This window comes from Erythrolamprus reginae, chromosome 5, assembly GCF_031021105.1.
Source record: "Erythrolamprus reginae isolate rEryReg1 chromosome 5, rEryReg1.hap1, whole genome shotgun sequence".
In the NCBI taxonomy this organism is placed as follows: Eukaryota; Metazoa; Chordata; class Lepidosauria; order Squamata; family Dipsadidae; genus Erythrolamprus; species Erythrolamprus reginae.
This window is the reverse complement of record NC_091954.1, coordinates 105020983-105037355: the sequence shown is the minus strand read 5'-3', so window position 1 is coordinate 105037355 and position 16373 is coordinate 105020983. Positions and strand designations below refer to the sequence as shown.

The 16373-nt window shown below is 41.4% G+C and overlaps 1 protein-coding gene across 1 annotated transcript in view; it reads right to left on the bottom strand.

Annotated features, from left to right (window-relative positions):
• NAALADL2 (N-acetylated alpha-linked acidic dipeptidase like 2) overlaps nucleotides 1-16373 on the bottom strand; it is a 716175-nt gene that overhangs the window by 40302 nt on the left and 659500 nt on the right. The window contains exon 12 of the mRNA XM_070753658.1: nucleotides 13171-13264. Coding sequence (XP_070609759.1) covers nucleotides 13171-13264 — 94 coding nt within the window. The remainder of the gene's footprint in view (nucleotides 1-13170; nucleotides 13265-16373) is intronic.

The following is a 16373-nucleotide window of genomic DNA, read 5'->3' as shown; positions in this document are numbered from 1 at the left end:
CTTTCCCTCTCTCCATCCCTCTCTTTCTGTCTTCCTTCCTCTCTTTTTGCTCTCTTTCTCTCTCCCTCCTTCCCTCCCTCTATGTCTTTCTCTCTCCCTCCTTCCCCCGTCTCTTTCTCTCTCTCTCTTGCTTTCTTTCTCTCTCTCTCTTTCTCTCTCTCTTGCTATCTCTCTCTCTCTCTCTCTGCCTCTTTTGCTATATCTTTCTTTCTCTCTCTCTTTCTCTCTTTCTCTGTCTCTCTTGCTCTCTCTTTCTCTGTCTCTCTTGCTATCTCTCTTTCTTTCTTTCTCTCTCTTTCTCTCTCTTTCTCTGTCTCTTTCTTTCTTTCTTTCTTTCTTTCTCTTTCTCTCTCTTTCTCTCTCTTGCTATTTCTTTCTCTTTCTCTCTCTTTTGCTTTCTCTCTCCCCCTGTCTCTCCCTCTCTCTTTCTCTTTCTCTCTCTCCCTCTCTTGCTATCTCTCTCTTTTTCTTTTTTGCTTTCTCTCTTTCTCTCTCCCCCCCTCTGTCCCTCTCACTTTCTCTCTCTCCCTCTCTTGCTATCTCTTTTTTCTCTCTCTTTTGCTTTCTCTCTCTTTCTCTCTCTCTCTTTTTGCTTTCTCTCTCTTTCTCTCACCCCTCTCTCTTTCTCTCTCTCCCTCTCTTGCTATCTCTCTCTTTTTCTCTCTCTCTCTCTTGCTATTTCTCTTTCTTTCTCTCTTTTTGCTTTCTCTCTCTTTCTCTCTCCCCCCTCTCTCCCTCTCTCTTTCTCTCTCTCTCTTTTGCTTTCTCTCTCTTTCTCTCTCCCCCCTTTCTCTCTCTCTCTCTTTCTTTCTCTCTCTCTTTCTCGTACACCACGCTGCAGCAGTGGCATTGAGCAGTAGCCATGGGGCGGCGGCAGGGTGGTCAGCTGTGAGGCGGAGCTCCGGAACGGAGGCACCGACGGTGGCAGCTGGACGCGTTGTTAGACGCCGTACATGCTGGCGTTGTGCTGGGCATGGGCGTGGGGCTGGAGCCTCCATCCCAGCCCAGCCAGCAGGCAAGTGCCAGCCACGCAATGCCAGCATGTACGGCATACAGCAACGTGTCCAGCCGCTGCCGTTGGTGCCTCCATTCCGGTGCTCCGCCTCACAGCCGACCACCCTCCCACCGCCTCACGGCTACTGCCCGGTGCCGCTGTTGTCGCCGCCCTCCCGCTGCCGCCACCCTCCTGCCGGGCCCCAAAGCTCACCTGCTGCCACCGCCAGGGAGGCTCCAGATGGGCGGGGCGCTGCAGCTGCCAAAAAACTTGAAAGGCGCAAGGAAAGAAGCTCAGCTTCCGGTCTCACAACTTTACATTCTCAGTAAAAAGTTGTGGGACCAGAAGCTGAGCTTCCTTCTTCGTGGCACACCTGACCATCTCTCGCGGCACACTGGTGTGCCGCGGCACACCGGTTGGGAAACACTGCCTTAGAGGTCAGTAAGGGGCGAGCATAAGTGCACTAGTGTGCCTTCCGTCCCCTGTCCAATTGTCTTTCCTATATTTTATATATATTTTCTCCCATCCATATATCCTTCCTCTACTCTTCATTGATGTATTCTATTCTCATATCTCTTCTTTTATCTCTTCTCTGATATTTACTACTACACATTTTTAGTCTCCTTAACTTTCAATTTGTATTGGACAAAATAAATAAATAAATAAATAAATAAATAAATAAATAAATAAATAAATAAATAAATAAATAAATAAATAAAATAAATGATATCTACATTTCCAGTTGTACATAAAGAAGTTGTCCAGTTGTATATAGTTGGCATTCAAAGTGTATATTGTTTATAACAAAGTGTATCTGTGATACCAATTCCAAATTAGTCTACAGCTAGTATCAAAGCCTGTGTTTCTCAGCCTTGATAGGTGGAAGATGTGAAAACTCCAACTCCCAAAATTCTACAACGAGCATGCTGATTTATGCATTCTTTAGAATTAACAACGTTACTTCTCTTAGTAACAAAGTAACTTCTCTGAGTAAGAGAGTTACTTCTCTGAATAACAAAGGAAGGTATTGGTGTCTCTATTGATTGTAGCACGGGCCATGGTTCAGATAGCTGTAACTGAGTTTACTTAAAAGTCTCTTCTAAACCGTGCCATAATAATATGCTTGGAAAAATAACAACACATTGAAATGTGATGCTTTAAAATTATTTCTTTTGCTGAATACATGAATTTAATAGGATTTACAGTGATACCTCATCTTACAAATGCCTTGTCATACAAACTTTTCGAGATACAAACACGAGGTTTAAGATTTTTTTGCCTCTTCTTACAAACTATTTTCACCTTACAAATCCACCGCCGCCGCAGGGATGCCCCGCCTCTGGACTTCCGTTGCCAGCGAAGCACCCATTTTTGCTCCTGGGATTCCCCTGAGGCTCCCCTCCATGGGAAACCCCACCTCTGGACTTCCGTGTTTTTGTGATGCTGCGGGGGAATCCCAGCACTGCAAAAATGGGAGCTTCGCTGGCAACGGAAGTCCGGAGCTGGGGTTTCCCATAGAGGGGAGCCTCAGGGGAATCCCAGCAGCACAAAAACGGGTGCTTCGGATGGCAAAAGGAGTGAATTTTGGGCTTGCACGCATTAATCACTTTTCCATTGATTCCTATGAGAAACATTGTTTCATCTTACAAACTTTTCACCTTAAGAACCTCGTCCCGGAACCAATTAAGTTTGTAAGACAAGGTATCACTGTATTTTCAAAAATTAAGTGTTGTACTGAAATATTCAAGCCAAACCAATCTGTAGATTTCTGGAAAGTGTAGGGCAGCTTAAATCTATGTCAGTTGGAAACATGCAGAGTATATCGATCTATCTATCTATCTATCCATCCATCTATCTTGCACTTAGAAAACAACTACATTGACTTTGGACCTAATTTTAATTGGACTTTAATTCCACAAGCAATATTTGAAGACAGAGATTTGCAGAACATACTTTAACATTGAATAAAAAAAGTTAAATCCCACTCTCTACATGGGGCTACCTTTGAAAAGTGTTCGGAAACTTCAGATCGTGCAGAATGCAGCTGCGAGAGCAATTATGGGCTTCTCCAAGTATGCCCATATCACTCCAACACTCCGCAGTCTGCATTGGCTGCCGATCAGTTTCCGGTCACAATTCAAAGTGTTATAAAGCCCTTCATGGCACCGGACCAGAATATCTTCGGGACCGCCTCCTGCCGCACGAATCCCAGCGACCGGTTAGGTCCCACAGAGTTGGCCTTCTCCGGGTCCCGTCGACTAAACAATGTCGTCTGGCGGGACCCAGGGGAAGAGCCTTCTCTGTGGGGGCCCCGACCCTCTGGAACCAGCTCCCCCCTGAGATTAGGATTGCCCCCACCCTCCCTGCCTTTCGTAAACTCCTTAAGACCCACCTTTGCCGTCAGGCATGGGGGAACTAAAACACCTCCCCCTTGCCCATGTTGTTTTGTTGATTGATTGACTGTGTGCCTGTTTTTTATATATACTGTTTTTATGAGATTATTAATTTCAATTGGAACTGGATGGGTGGGCATTGGATTTGGTATTGTGTACTGTACTGTTTTTTATTATTGTTGTGAGCCGCCCCGAGTTTGCGGAGAGGGGCGGCATATAAATCCAATAAACCTAAACCTAAACCTAAAAAAATATTTATCAAAGTTGAAAAACTCTGGTATTTTTTCAAGCAGATAGACATTGAATTGGGAGATATTAATATTTTAAATAAGCTGTTTATGCTCAGTTCCCACATCAAGCTAAAGCAGAATAACAAAAGAAATCAGTATCCAAATATGATCTTGAGCAGGTACAATATCCTCCATTTTTAAGTAGATTGTTAAGAATGGTTTTGAAGTTCTGAATCTCATTGATAAGGAAACAGCAGCAAAAAAACCTATGGGATGAAATCATACAAGGTCTTAAGGATAAATATGAAAGGAGCCAAAATCCAGGAAACAGAAACTAGTTGTCAGCCCAGATGGTGGAAATTGCCTAGAAGAGAAGCTAAAGCAAAGGCCCCAGGGGAAAATATAATGCAACATTTCTAAGAGGTGTTGTAAGAAAAAAAGGAGCAATATTCCATCATCTGTAAAGACACCAAAAATGGAAGGAAAGTCTTCCCAAAATATCTCCGAACTTAGAAGGATGCTCCAATAATGAATTGGATGCTAAATAGACAGCAACTGATTTCAATAGAAACATAGAAACATAGAAGTCTGACGGCAGAAAAAGATCTCCTGGTCCATCTAGTCTGCCCTTATACTATTTCTGTATTTTATCTTAGGATGGATATATGTTTATCCCAGGCATGTTTAAATTCAGTTACTGTGGATTTATCTACCACGTCTGCTGGAAGTTTGTTCCAAGGATCTACTACTCTTTCACTAAAATAATATTTTCTCATGTTGCTTTCGATCTTTCCCCCAACTAACTTCAGATTGTGTCCCCTTGTTCTTGTGTTCACTTTCCTATTAAAAACACTTCCCTCCTGGACCTTATTTAACCCTTTAACATATTTAAATGTTTCGATCATGTCCCCCCTTTTCCTTCTGTCCTCCAGCCTATACAGATTGAGTTCATTAAGTCTTTCCTGATACGTTTTATGCTTAAGACCTTCCACCATTCTTGTGGCCCATTTTTGGACCCGTTCAATTTTGTCAATATCTTTTTGTAGGTGAGGTCTCCAGAACTGAACACAGTATTCCAAATGAATGCTGGTGGTCTCACCAGCATTCTATATAGCGGGATCATAATCTCCCTCTTCCTGCTTGTTATACCTCTAGCTATGCAGCCAAGCATCCTACTTGCTTTCCCTACCGCCTGACTGCACTGTTCATCCATTTTGAGACTGTCAGAAATCACTATCAGAAAATAGGGACATGGTGGCTCAGTGGCTAAGACACTGAGCTTTTCAGTCGAAAGGTCAGCAGTTAAGCGGTTTGAATCTCCAGCACTGGGTAATAAAGTGAACTCCCATTACTTGTCCCAGCTTCTAGCACAACCTACTTTTACATGAAAACATGTAAAAATACAAGTAGAAAAATAAGGACCACATTTGGTGGAAAGGTAACAGTGTTCTATGTGCCATCAGGGCTTAGTCATGCCAGCCAAATGAGTATGGAGACGCCTTGGGTCAGCCCTGGTTGGCTTTGAAACAGAGGTGAGCACCATCCCCTAGAGTCGGGAATGCACATCTGTGCAAGGGGAATCTTTACCTTTAGGGGGCTGTGGTGGCTCAGTGGCTAAGAGGCTAAGCTTGTCAATCAGAAAGGTTAGCAGTTTTACTCTCTAGGGCCACGTAATGGAGTGAGCTCCTGTTATTTGTCCCAGTTTCTGCCAACCTAGCAGTTTGAAAGCACGTAAAAATACAAGTAAAAAAATAGGAAGGTAACAAAGCGTTGTGTGCTTTTGACATTTAGTCATGCCAGCCATATGACTGTGGAGATGTCTTCAGACAGCACTGGCGCTTCAGCTTAGAAATGGACATGAGCACTGCCCCCTAGAGTCAGGAACAAATGACTCCATTCAGATTATCACGTTTTGTGTATATTGTGCTAATATACAGTTCATTTTGTTGGAAAGGTGGGATGAAAGAAAAGACTAGGGCAAAAAGCAACAACGAGGATAGGGATTAATGTACTAATGGGTGCATTATGAATTGAATTGAAGGACTTAGTTTGGGGCAATTCATTCATTCACTCACTCACTCACCTATCTATCTATCTATCTATCTATCTATCTATCTATCTATCTATCTATCTATCTATCTATCTTTTGTCCAATACACAATGAAGGTTATAGAGGATATACTCATAATAGTAAAAGAATAGAAGAGAAGATATAGGAATAAAATATATCAATGAAAGAATAGAAGAAAAGATATAGGAATAGAAGAAAAGATGTAGGAGATATAGGAGAGACAATAGGACAGGGGATGGAAGGTATGCTAGTGTACTTTTGCACAAGCATTACTGACCTCTTAGTAATCTGGAGAGGTCAGCCATGGATAGTCTAAGGGTAAAATGTTGGGGGTTAGGGGATGACACTACGGAGTCCGGTAATGAGTTCCACGCTTCGACAATTCGATTACTAAAGTCATATTTTTTTTACAGTCAAGTTTGCAGCTGTTAATATTAAGCTTGAATCTGTTGTGTGCTCTTGTGTTGTTGTGGTTGAAGCTGAAGTAGCCGTTGACAGGAAGGACGTTGCAGCATATAATATTGTGGGCAATAATTAGATCATTTATCTACCATCAAGCACAGACTTGATGGCAGATAAATCAATCTGATTTAGCTAACGTAGGAGAAAAAAACATTTTACTTATGCTATGGTGACCTCAGTTATATTCTGAAAAACAAACCACCATCACTACACAGATGCTTAAGGGCAGAAAACATATTTTACAAGTGTTAAAAAATCCATTGTTGCCCATTATAAGAGAAATGTTACTGCATTCATTCCAAATCTCTAGAATAAATATCCAGCCAGCGTAGTAAGAAAAGCTGTCTAAAATCTAGTTACATGCAGCAATTGCAATGAAATATTTGCCATATAATTCAGAAATCAACACCATGTTTTTTCCTAGTACATTTGATTATACTCATTTAACAATTGAATATAAACCAAATGAGATTATCAATCCTGACTTAGAGAGACAGGGCCTAGGAACTGGAATTGTAGGGTAATGAAAATGGTTTTCTTTTTAGTGAAATATTGTTTGCAAATCCCCCTCTGTTTTTTTTTTCATTCTTCAAAGTGTTGCTGAAAGTTGGGTAGGCTGATACTAGAAAGCATTTCTAAGCGGCATGTTCTGCCTGTTTTAGCCCCTGTGATAATTTAACCCTGCTGTTCTGTTCAGGTCTGTGAGACCTGAAATCAAAATTTGAGACCCTGTAAAAAATTTTCCCTGCATATCTGAAACTTGAAATTTCATGGCTTTGCATCATGTCAGGGGTTCTCTCTATGAGTATTTTTTTGGGGGTGGGGGGCTTCTTTCTTGCTGAAAAAAAAGGTCCCTAAAGTTCTGTTCCCGGGTCACCCTGAAAATTCTTCATTTGAAGTGCTTATGTTTGGTCAATTTGAAAACTTTTTTCACTTGGAAAGTAGTCGTTGCCCTAGCTCAGCTCCAAGCATAGTTCCCTCTAAGCTGAGCAGTGAGCAATCGCTCACTTAAAAATCATTATCAACTCAGAGTTTTCCAAACCTGCCCAGAAGCCGAGGGGGAAAGAGTGAGAGGGAAGGAGAGAGAGGAAGAGAGAGAAACAGATAGAAAAAAGAGAGGAAGGAAAAGAGAAAGAAAAAGAATGGGAGTAAGGAAGAGAGAAAGAAAATCAAAATCTAGTTTGAAACTAGCTCAACTATTTAAGTGGCATTTTGATATTGATAGAGTTGCCCTATTATGAGCTCACTGTTATAGGCACACAGTACAGTATTTTATTTTGAAATTCTCTGAGGCAAAACAGGGTGGGTTTTTTATTTGTTTGTTTGTTTATTTATTTATTTATTTATTATTTCTGTGCCGCCCAGTCCTGAAGGGACTGCCGCTCAGACACTATACTTTTCCGCCCACCCCCCAAAAAAATTAGAGGGAACACTGGCTCCAAGATGCATTTGTGTGCTGGCCAGCTGATTTTTGGCTCTCACAGAGACTCTGGGAGGGCATTTTTGGCTTCCAGAGAGCCTCTTGGGGCGTTTTTGGCTTCCAGAGAGCCTCTGGGGGGATGAGGAAGGGTATTTTTACCCTCCCCAATCCCAGGCAAACCTTTAGAGCCTGGGGAGGGTGAAACACAAGCCTACTGGGCCCACCGGAAGTTGGGAAACAGGCCGTTTCCGGTCTCCAGAGGGCCTCCAGGGGGGTAGGGGAAGTTGTTTTTGCCCTCCTCAGGCGATACTCTTTTGGCACCTGAGGGAAAAAAGGTTCACCATCACTGCTCTAGGCTATACCCCCACAGATACTGAAAGGCTGATAGTCACAGTTTACCACTTTTCATCTATTCCACTACTCCCATGGAAAACAGTAAGCAAATTTGCCTTAGGCCAGGTATAGGCAAAGTTGGCTCTTCCATGACATGTGGACTTCAACTCCCAGAATTCCTGAGCTAGCATAATTAGTTCGGGAATTCTGGGAGTCGAAGTCCACATGTCATAGAAGAGCCACCTTTGCCTACTCCTGCCTTAGGTGGATTCAGATATGAATTTCCTGAATGAACATAAACCCCTTTCTCCCTCACTTCCACACTAACACCACAAGTCCAATACCAATACACATTGTTGAGCTGGCTAGTGGCAGCTCTTAAAGAGACAGGGCACCAGTAGCCCAGGTTTTGACCATTTTGCAGACAGGCTATCTTCTCACACAGCCACAAAGCCTTTCAGTGTGTATTGTTGATGTTCCAGAGTTTACAGCAGGAGGAAATATGAAGGATTCATTCATCTCTTATTGCAGAATGTAAGAATTAAATTGGCTTATTTACAAATATATGTATTCCCTAGGATCCCCACTTTTTTAATGCTGGTGTTTCAGAGAGAAAGCATAAAGAGAACCCATGTCTCTGTGTTTTTAATTAACACAAAGTATATTACTCTATAATGTTTTTGACCAAGCATCTTTATATGTATTTTAGTTATATTATTATTATTATTATTATTATTATTATTATTATTATTATTTATTAGATTTGTATGCCGTCCCTCTCCGTAGACTCGGGGCGGCTCACAGCAATAATAAGAACAATATACAGTAACAAATCTAATAATTAAAAAACTAAAAAAAACACCCTTATTTAAAATAAAACATACACTCAAACATACCATGCATAAAATATATAGGCTGGGGGAGATGTCTCAATTCCCCCATGCCTGACGGCAGAAGTGGGTCTTAAGAGTTTATGAAAGGCAAGGAGGGTGGGTGCAATCCTAATCTCCGGGGGGAGCTGCTTCCAAAGGGTTGGGGCTGCCACAGAGAAGGCTCTTCCCCTGGGTCCCGCCAGACGACATTGTTTAGTCGACGGGACCCAGAGAAGGCCAACTCTGTGGGATCTAACTGGTCGCTGGGATTCGTGTGGCAGAAGGCGGTCCCAGAGATATTCTGGAGATTTTATGAGATATGTGCACGTTCTAATTTTCAGCTATAAATGAATTTCATCCAGCCAATTATTTTTTTAAAAGGAACGTGTTGTTTTTCTCTCTGCTTGTCATTCAATCACTCACTCTCACACACATAAACATGTTGTTAAGTGTATATTGTTAAGTGTATAACAGCCTTATTGATCTCACAATTTTCTTTACCTCTGATTGAAGGTTCATTAGGTTCAGCCACTTGATATGAAGGAAAGGCAATTGTCCTTTTTAAAGCTTCTAATACCAATAAAATAAGATTCTTTTGCTCTGCTATTTTTGCAATTATGCAATTATGTTTAATGAAATCTCTTATAGATCCTTATATTGCTCGTTCTCAGTTTTCTATGCAGATAGGTTCCTGTTTTGGATTAATTTCATAAAATTTAAATTGTAAAGTACTCAGAAGAACATGGCTAGGTTTTTTTTGTTGTTGTTCATTATAGACTCTGAAAAGTATATTCAAGCAATTTAGAAATTTGTTACTATCCAGGAGATCACGCAAGATTGAAATCTCATTATCATGCATTTTTTTAAAAAAAGTGAAAACTCAATGCTAGATCGTACTTGACATACACAATATTCATCAACATCTATTTTCCTGTATCTATCTGTTTATTATCTTTACCTTCTGCAATCTGCAATAAGCAATCAAAAATAAAGTGAGTTGTTGCCCCAGGCCATTATCTATGATTGAAGCAAGATATGCATGTGAAATTAAGACCAAACTCAGATTAAGAATGGTGCTTCCCATTTGAAATAGTGTCCTCAGTATAACCTATATACAGAGAAGATAAAAAGTGAATGGCAAGGACAATGTCCTATTATAACCAGGGAAACATTCCTTGAATAACAACAGCCAAAACTGATATTAAAAAAAATTAGAAAATATTTCCTCAAGGTCAATTAATGAAATAAGTTATTATATAAAGCAAAAGAGAAGTTAAAACCCAATTTTGTGTAGTAGTTAAGGTATGGGCTAAAAACCAAGGCACTAGGATTTCTATTTCTCCTTTAAGTATAAATTTTGATTGAGTAAATTTGGAGAGAGTTGCTAATTTAACAATTGTAATTATTGACTTAACAACTCTGTTAAGAAAAGTCATAAAATGTCTTCCATTGAGGAGTATCTGCACTGATCTGATATGATTTGGTCCTAGCTACCTTGGCTGATAGGAAAAGCTAAGCAGGTTCAACCTAATTTGGATGGCAGGAGGACACCCATGGAACCCAGATCCAGGGTTGGTAGCTAGTCAAAACAATACAACAGCCTCACAACCTTTCCAAATTTCTCAATCTCTCCAAATTAAAAGTGGACTTATCTTCAGTGGATCTTCCAAAATAAATGCCATGTCATCATCAAAAGCCTGCACTTTATACATGGTGCATTCCAAAAGTAATGCAATTATTATTTTTTAAAGTAATTTATTTATTGTTAGAGTTGAAAGGGACCATGAAGGCCATCGAGTTCAACCCCCTGCCCAAGCAGGAACCCTATAGTACACCAGTCAAGTGGCAGTTCAATCTTCTCTTAAAAATGTCCAGAGTGTTGGAGTTCACAACTTCCTCTGGTAGGTTGTTCCATTGGTTGATCGCTCTAACCATCAGGAAGTTCCTCCTTATCTCCATGTTGAATCTCTCCTTGGTCAGCTTCCAGCTGTTGTTCCTTGTCCGGCCCTCTGGTGCCCTGAAGAATAAAGTGATCCCCTCCTCTCTGTGACATCCCCTCGTATACTTTTGTAGACTGCTATCATGTCCGCTCTGGCCCTCCTTTTCTCTAGGCTATCCATGCCCAGTACCCTCAGTCTCTCTTCGTAAGTCTTGGTTTCCAATCCCTTAATCATCTTGGTTGCTCTTTTTTGCACCTTCTCCAGAGTTTCAATGTCTCTTTTGAAGTGTGGTGACCAGAACTGAACACAGTACTCCAGGTGTAGTCAGACCAGGGCGTAGAAGACTGGTATTAAGACTTCCCTGGTCTTGGAGTGTATTCCCCTGTTGATGCAGCTTAGGATTGTGTTGGCGTTTTTAGCTGCTGCTGCACATTGTTGGCTCATGTTTAGTTGATTGTCAAACCAAGTCTCCGAGGTCTCTTTCGCAGTCGCTACTGCTAAGAGGGTTTTCACCCAGGTTGAACAGATTTGCACACTTAAAATTCTTCAAAGTACTGTCCTTGGGCCTGTAAACATTTTTTTCCAGCGACTCTGCCATGACCGGTATGCGCCCTGGAAAGTGTCTTCAGGGACCTCTTGCATGGTCTTTGTCACAGCTGATTGGATCTCTTCTATGGATGAAAAATGGGCTCCTTTCAGGGCTGCCTTAATCCAAGGGAACAAAAAGAAGTCTGCTGGGGCAAGGTCAGGAGTATGGGTGGGTGGTGCAGCATTGGCACCTGGTGTTTGGCCAAGAACTCGCAGATTCGTAGCACATTGTGGCAAGGCGCGTCGTCATGATGGAGTTGCCAGGTAGCGGAGATGTCTTTTCTCATCCTGATGATGCTTTTTTGGAGTCTTTCCAGCACATCCATGTAGTAGGCAGCGTTAACTGTCTGTCCTTGAGGAACAAACTCCTTATGGACCACTCTTTACTGTCAAAAAAAGACAATGAGCATTGTTTTCACTTTTCATTTGCTCATTCTTGCCTTTTTGGGCTTGGGGGACTGGTGCCACTCAGAACTTTGGCGTTTTCTTTCTGGGTCGTATTCAAAAACCCAGTGATGACATTGTCCAAATAATCAGGTTCAATTTCTATATGTTGCAAAAGTTCACTTGAAATTTCCGATTCCATTTTTTTCGTGACTCGGTCGGCACACAGAGGTTTACAATAACTGATGTCCTGCCACTTCCACAGCTTGGAGAGCACTGAGACCAGTTTCGCAGCAAAACTTAGTGTCCCCCCCACCTACTCCAAGTGCTCCGGTCCCACTCTGACCAATAGGAGCAGCACAGGAAATTCAATTGCATTACTTTTGGAACACACCCTGTATTCCTCCTTCCTTATTTTTAGCCCTTTTATTTCTTTGATCTGACAAGTTGCTGGCAGCCGCTGATCAGCAGAAGTAGCTTGCAGTACCACACTCTAACCACTGCGCCACTAACTCAAGTTAGTCTCGGTGGTGCAGTGGTTAGAGTGGTTACCTTTGTCACTTGGTTAACTTTGTTTAACCCCATGGCAATGAAGTGTTGAACGGTAAGCCTAAGATTGTTAAATTAGACTTGCAATATCTGCATTGCAAAACTCTGAACAATTTCTAGATGGGAGTCTTCCTTCTAGGAGCCAACTGGATTTTTGTCACACAATTGGTAGCTCTCAGTGTGAAGTTTGGATTTATTTCCAAAGCTCCTGTCCAGCACTCTGAAAACACACACACACACACACAAACACAAACACAAACACAAACAGAGAGAGTTGTATTATTCTGGGCCTTGGGCCTCTATTTGGTTTCCTTGAGGAGGAAAAGGTCTTCCCATTTTCATCGCTTTCTCATCCTAATACCCAGATCAAGGTCATTCATTTCTAACACAGAGCTTTCAAGAAGGGGACGGTAAATCAAGTCGGGGAAATTATTTGGCATTAAATTATCCTGCTTCCTAGTGGCTGTGAGAAGAGAGGCGAGCTGGACTGATGTGCTGCCAATTTGACCTGCTGCAATAAATAAGCAACATGGCCAGTTTTCAAACGGGGAAAATTACACAGCCTTCAAGAACCATGGAGTTCAATGCCTCGTTTTCTTTTTCTTCCTATTTGCTGGCTTCCCTGTATGGAAGGGGAGGGGGCTGCCTGCAGCCCTTAAAATGGTATTTATCATTCGCTGAAATGTTTACAATAATTATTGCTTAACTGTGTCTGTATAAACCATTTATGTTTCTAATAAGTTTGCTAAAAAAAATGATACTTCATTTACCATCAAGGCACACAGCTAAAAAAAGATAAAATAAAATAAATATTGGGATTAATAAAATAGGCACACATTGTTTGTTTACAGCAGAGGGGAGCAGGAACTTGCCATCTGAAGCAGAGGGAAAGCATTACATTTGCCGAAATTCCTTAGACCGCGGCAGAAATTACCTTGCAGATTCTTCTGAACCTCCAATGCAATATCCAGGGCATTAAAAGGCAGAACTGGTTTGCTAGCAATTTGCAAAATTGCTTCTCCTGTCAACTGGAAAGAGAAAGAAAAGAAAAAGAATCAGACACTCGGGTGCATTCTAACGTAATCCACTGGGTACTTTCCATCAAACACTGAGACCCTAAATAAGTGTTGTTCCCATTAAGACATCTGGACTAGCAGATAAGCACTTCGGCTTTAATGATGGATGCTTCATCTGGAATAGCAAGACCAGATTAAATGGCCTGCACAGCTTCACTTTTCAAATGAAGGGAATGGCTAAGGTTATAAAGGGCCCATTGATTTCAATGGGAGAAAAACATAATGTTCCTGCATCCATGCAGACACCCAAGCAAGCAGCCCAGAGAATTTCTGGACTATTAAGCAATCTAGAAACATAGAAACATAGAAGACTGACGGCAGAAAAAGACCTCATGGTCCATCTAGTCTGCATTTATACTATTTCCCGTATTTTATCTTACAATGGATATATGTTTATCCCAGGCATTTTTAAATTCAGTTACTGTGGATTTACCAACCACATCTACTGGAAGTTTGTTCCAAGGATCTACTACTCTTTCAGTGAAATAATATTTTCTCACGTTGCTTTTGATCTTTCCCCCAACTAACCTCAGATTGTGTCCCCTTGTTCTTGTGTTCACTTTCCTATTAAAAACACTTCCCTCCTGAACCTTATTTAACCCTTTAATATATTTAAATGTTTCGATCATGTCCCCCCCTTTTCCTTCTGTCCTCCAGACTATACAGATTAAGTTCATTAAGTCTTTCCTGATACGTTTTATGCTTAAGACCTTCCACCATTCTTGTAGCCCGTCTTTGGACCCGTTCAATTTTGTCAATATCTTTTTGTAGGTGAGGTCTCCAGAACTGAACACAGTATTCCAAATGTGGTCTCACCAGCACTCTGTATAAGGGGATCACAATCTCCCTCTTCCTGCTTGTTATACCTCTAGCTATGCAGCCAAGCATCCTACTTGCTTTTCCTACTGCCCGACCACACTGCTTATGTATAAGGGTTTATGTTTTTACGAGACCCTTATACATAAGAACATAAGAACATAAAAAGAGCCATACTGAATCAGGCCAAATTCCATCGAGTCCAGCATTCTGTGTCACACAGTGGCCCACCAATTGTACATGGGATCTTGAGCAGAAAGAGAAGGCAAGACCCTCCATTTCCCTTGACCCCCAACAAATGGTACCCAGGGGAATCCTGCCTGCCTCAACCAACATAGAGGTGGCACATGGACAGATGATCAATAGTGCAGTTTTTTTCCCCACCGTGTTGTCAATGCTGTCAAATCCCTCTAGGTTACTTAATTTACAGATATCTTGTCGATTATTCTGCATTCCTTTAAAAAGAATGGGTGTCATTTGGGAAAAATATCAGACTCGAAAAGGTGGTTACCTTCTTATCTCTTTTACTCTTTCTATAACTAATCCAAGGTTATTGTGTTGGAATAACAATTAACTTCTCAATGTTTCCTGCACATCATAATGCATTTGAGTGTTTCAAAGGATGCAGCGATAGTTTGCATCATTATTTATTATTATTTGTTAGATTTGTATGCAGCCCCTCTCTGAGGACACGGAGCAGGGCACAACAAAAATACCATGTCACAAATCCAATATGTTAAAACACATTAAAAACCCATTATTTAAAAATAAACCATACACTCAAACAGACCATACACAATTCTACCATAGCCTTAGCATAGCCTAGGGGCAACTCAGTTACCCCATGCCTGGTGACAGAGGTGGGTTTTGAGTAGCTTACAAAAGGCAAGGAGGGTGGGGGCAGTTCTAATATCTGGGGGGAGTTGATTCCAGAGGGCCGGGGCTGCCACAGAGAAGGCTCTTCCCCTGGGTCCGGCCAGACCACATTGCTTAGTCGACGGGACCCAGAGCAGGCCGACTCTGTGGGACCTTATCGGGTGCTGGGATTCGTGCGGCAGAAGACGGTCCTGAAGGTATTCTGGCCTGATGCCATGTAGGGATTTATAGGTCATTACCAACACTTTGAATTATGACTGGAAACTGCAGTTCAGGCTGCAGAGTGTTGCCGAGACGTGGGCGAATCTCAGAAGCCCCACAATAGCTCTTGCAGCCGCATTTTGCATGATCTGAAGTTTCCGAACACTTTTCAGAGGTATCCCCATGTAGAGAGCGTTGCAGTTGTCGAATCTCGAGATGATGAGGGCATGAGCGACCGTGAGCAATGACTCCCTGTCCATATTTTAAAGGATATCCGTTCCTCCTCTATTGTAGTTGTACAGCTTGTAATTCTTTTAGGATCTTGCTATAGGTGTACATGTTTCAACAGTCTTTGATTAATATTATGTAGAAGATCTACAGTATGTCACACTGAGGCGCTTGGTCATGCTCCAGTTATCAGAGACCAGTGATTCATTGTAAACTTCCTTTGGGAACTCAACAAGGGTTTGAATTCTCTCCATTTGTTGACATTTATTGAGTGATTTTTTTCCCAACACAGCCTGCATAGATAGTTGGATAAGGGAGTTTAGAACTTTCGTCTTCAAAGCTATCAGTGGAGATTGTTACTTATTAATTCAGCCGTATGTTGAAAATCTGGGTCTGACATATTTGATATTGAGAAATTAGTATGTCTCCAAAAGATTGGAAGAATGGAAGGTAAAAGAGGTTGTAATTTTGATTTTTGAGAAGTGGGATACATTGACTGTTCATTGGCAGGGATTCAAAATGTGCAGCTTATTGAAAAGGTGGATAAGATAAAAGAAATGAACATTATTATTATTATTATTCATAGACTCGGGGCGGCTCTTAATATAATGAGAGACTGTCCTCTTGCAAATTTTGTTGACAATAGGTAAGCAGTGATGTAATATCAAGTATTTTTTAACAATGGCACCCCATCTTTGGAACATAGTTTCCTGAGCCATATGCTAGTGGCTTTATGAAATTTAGGGTTGAGGTATCCCAAAAATGCTTCTTCAAAAGACAACTGGACTTTCTTTGGTTTTTCTTGAAGACATTTCAGTTTTCATCCAAGAAGTTTCTTCAATCATGACCTGGATGATGGAGAATCTTCATAGATATTTAGGCATAAGTTAAAACATTGTTTTTGTTGGAGAAAGTGGTTTTCCCCAACAATCTGGGTCCT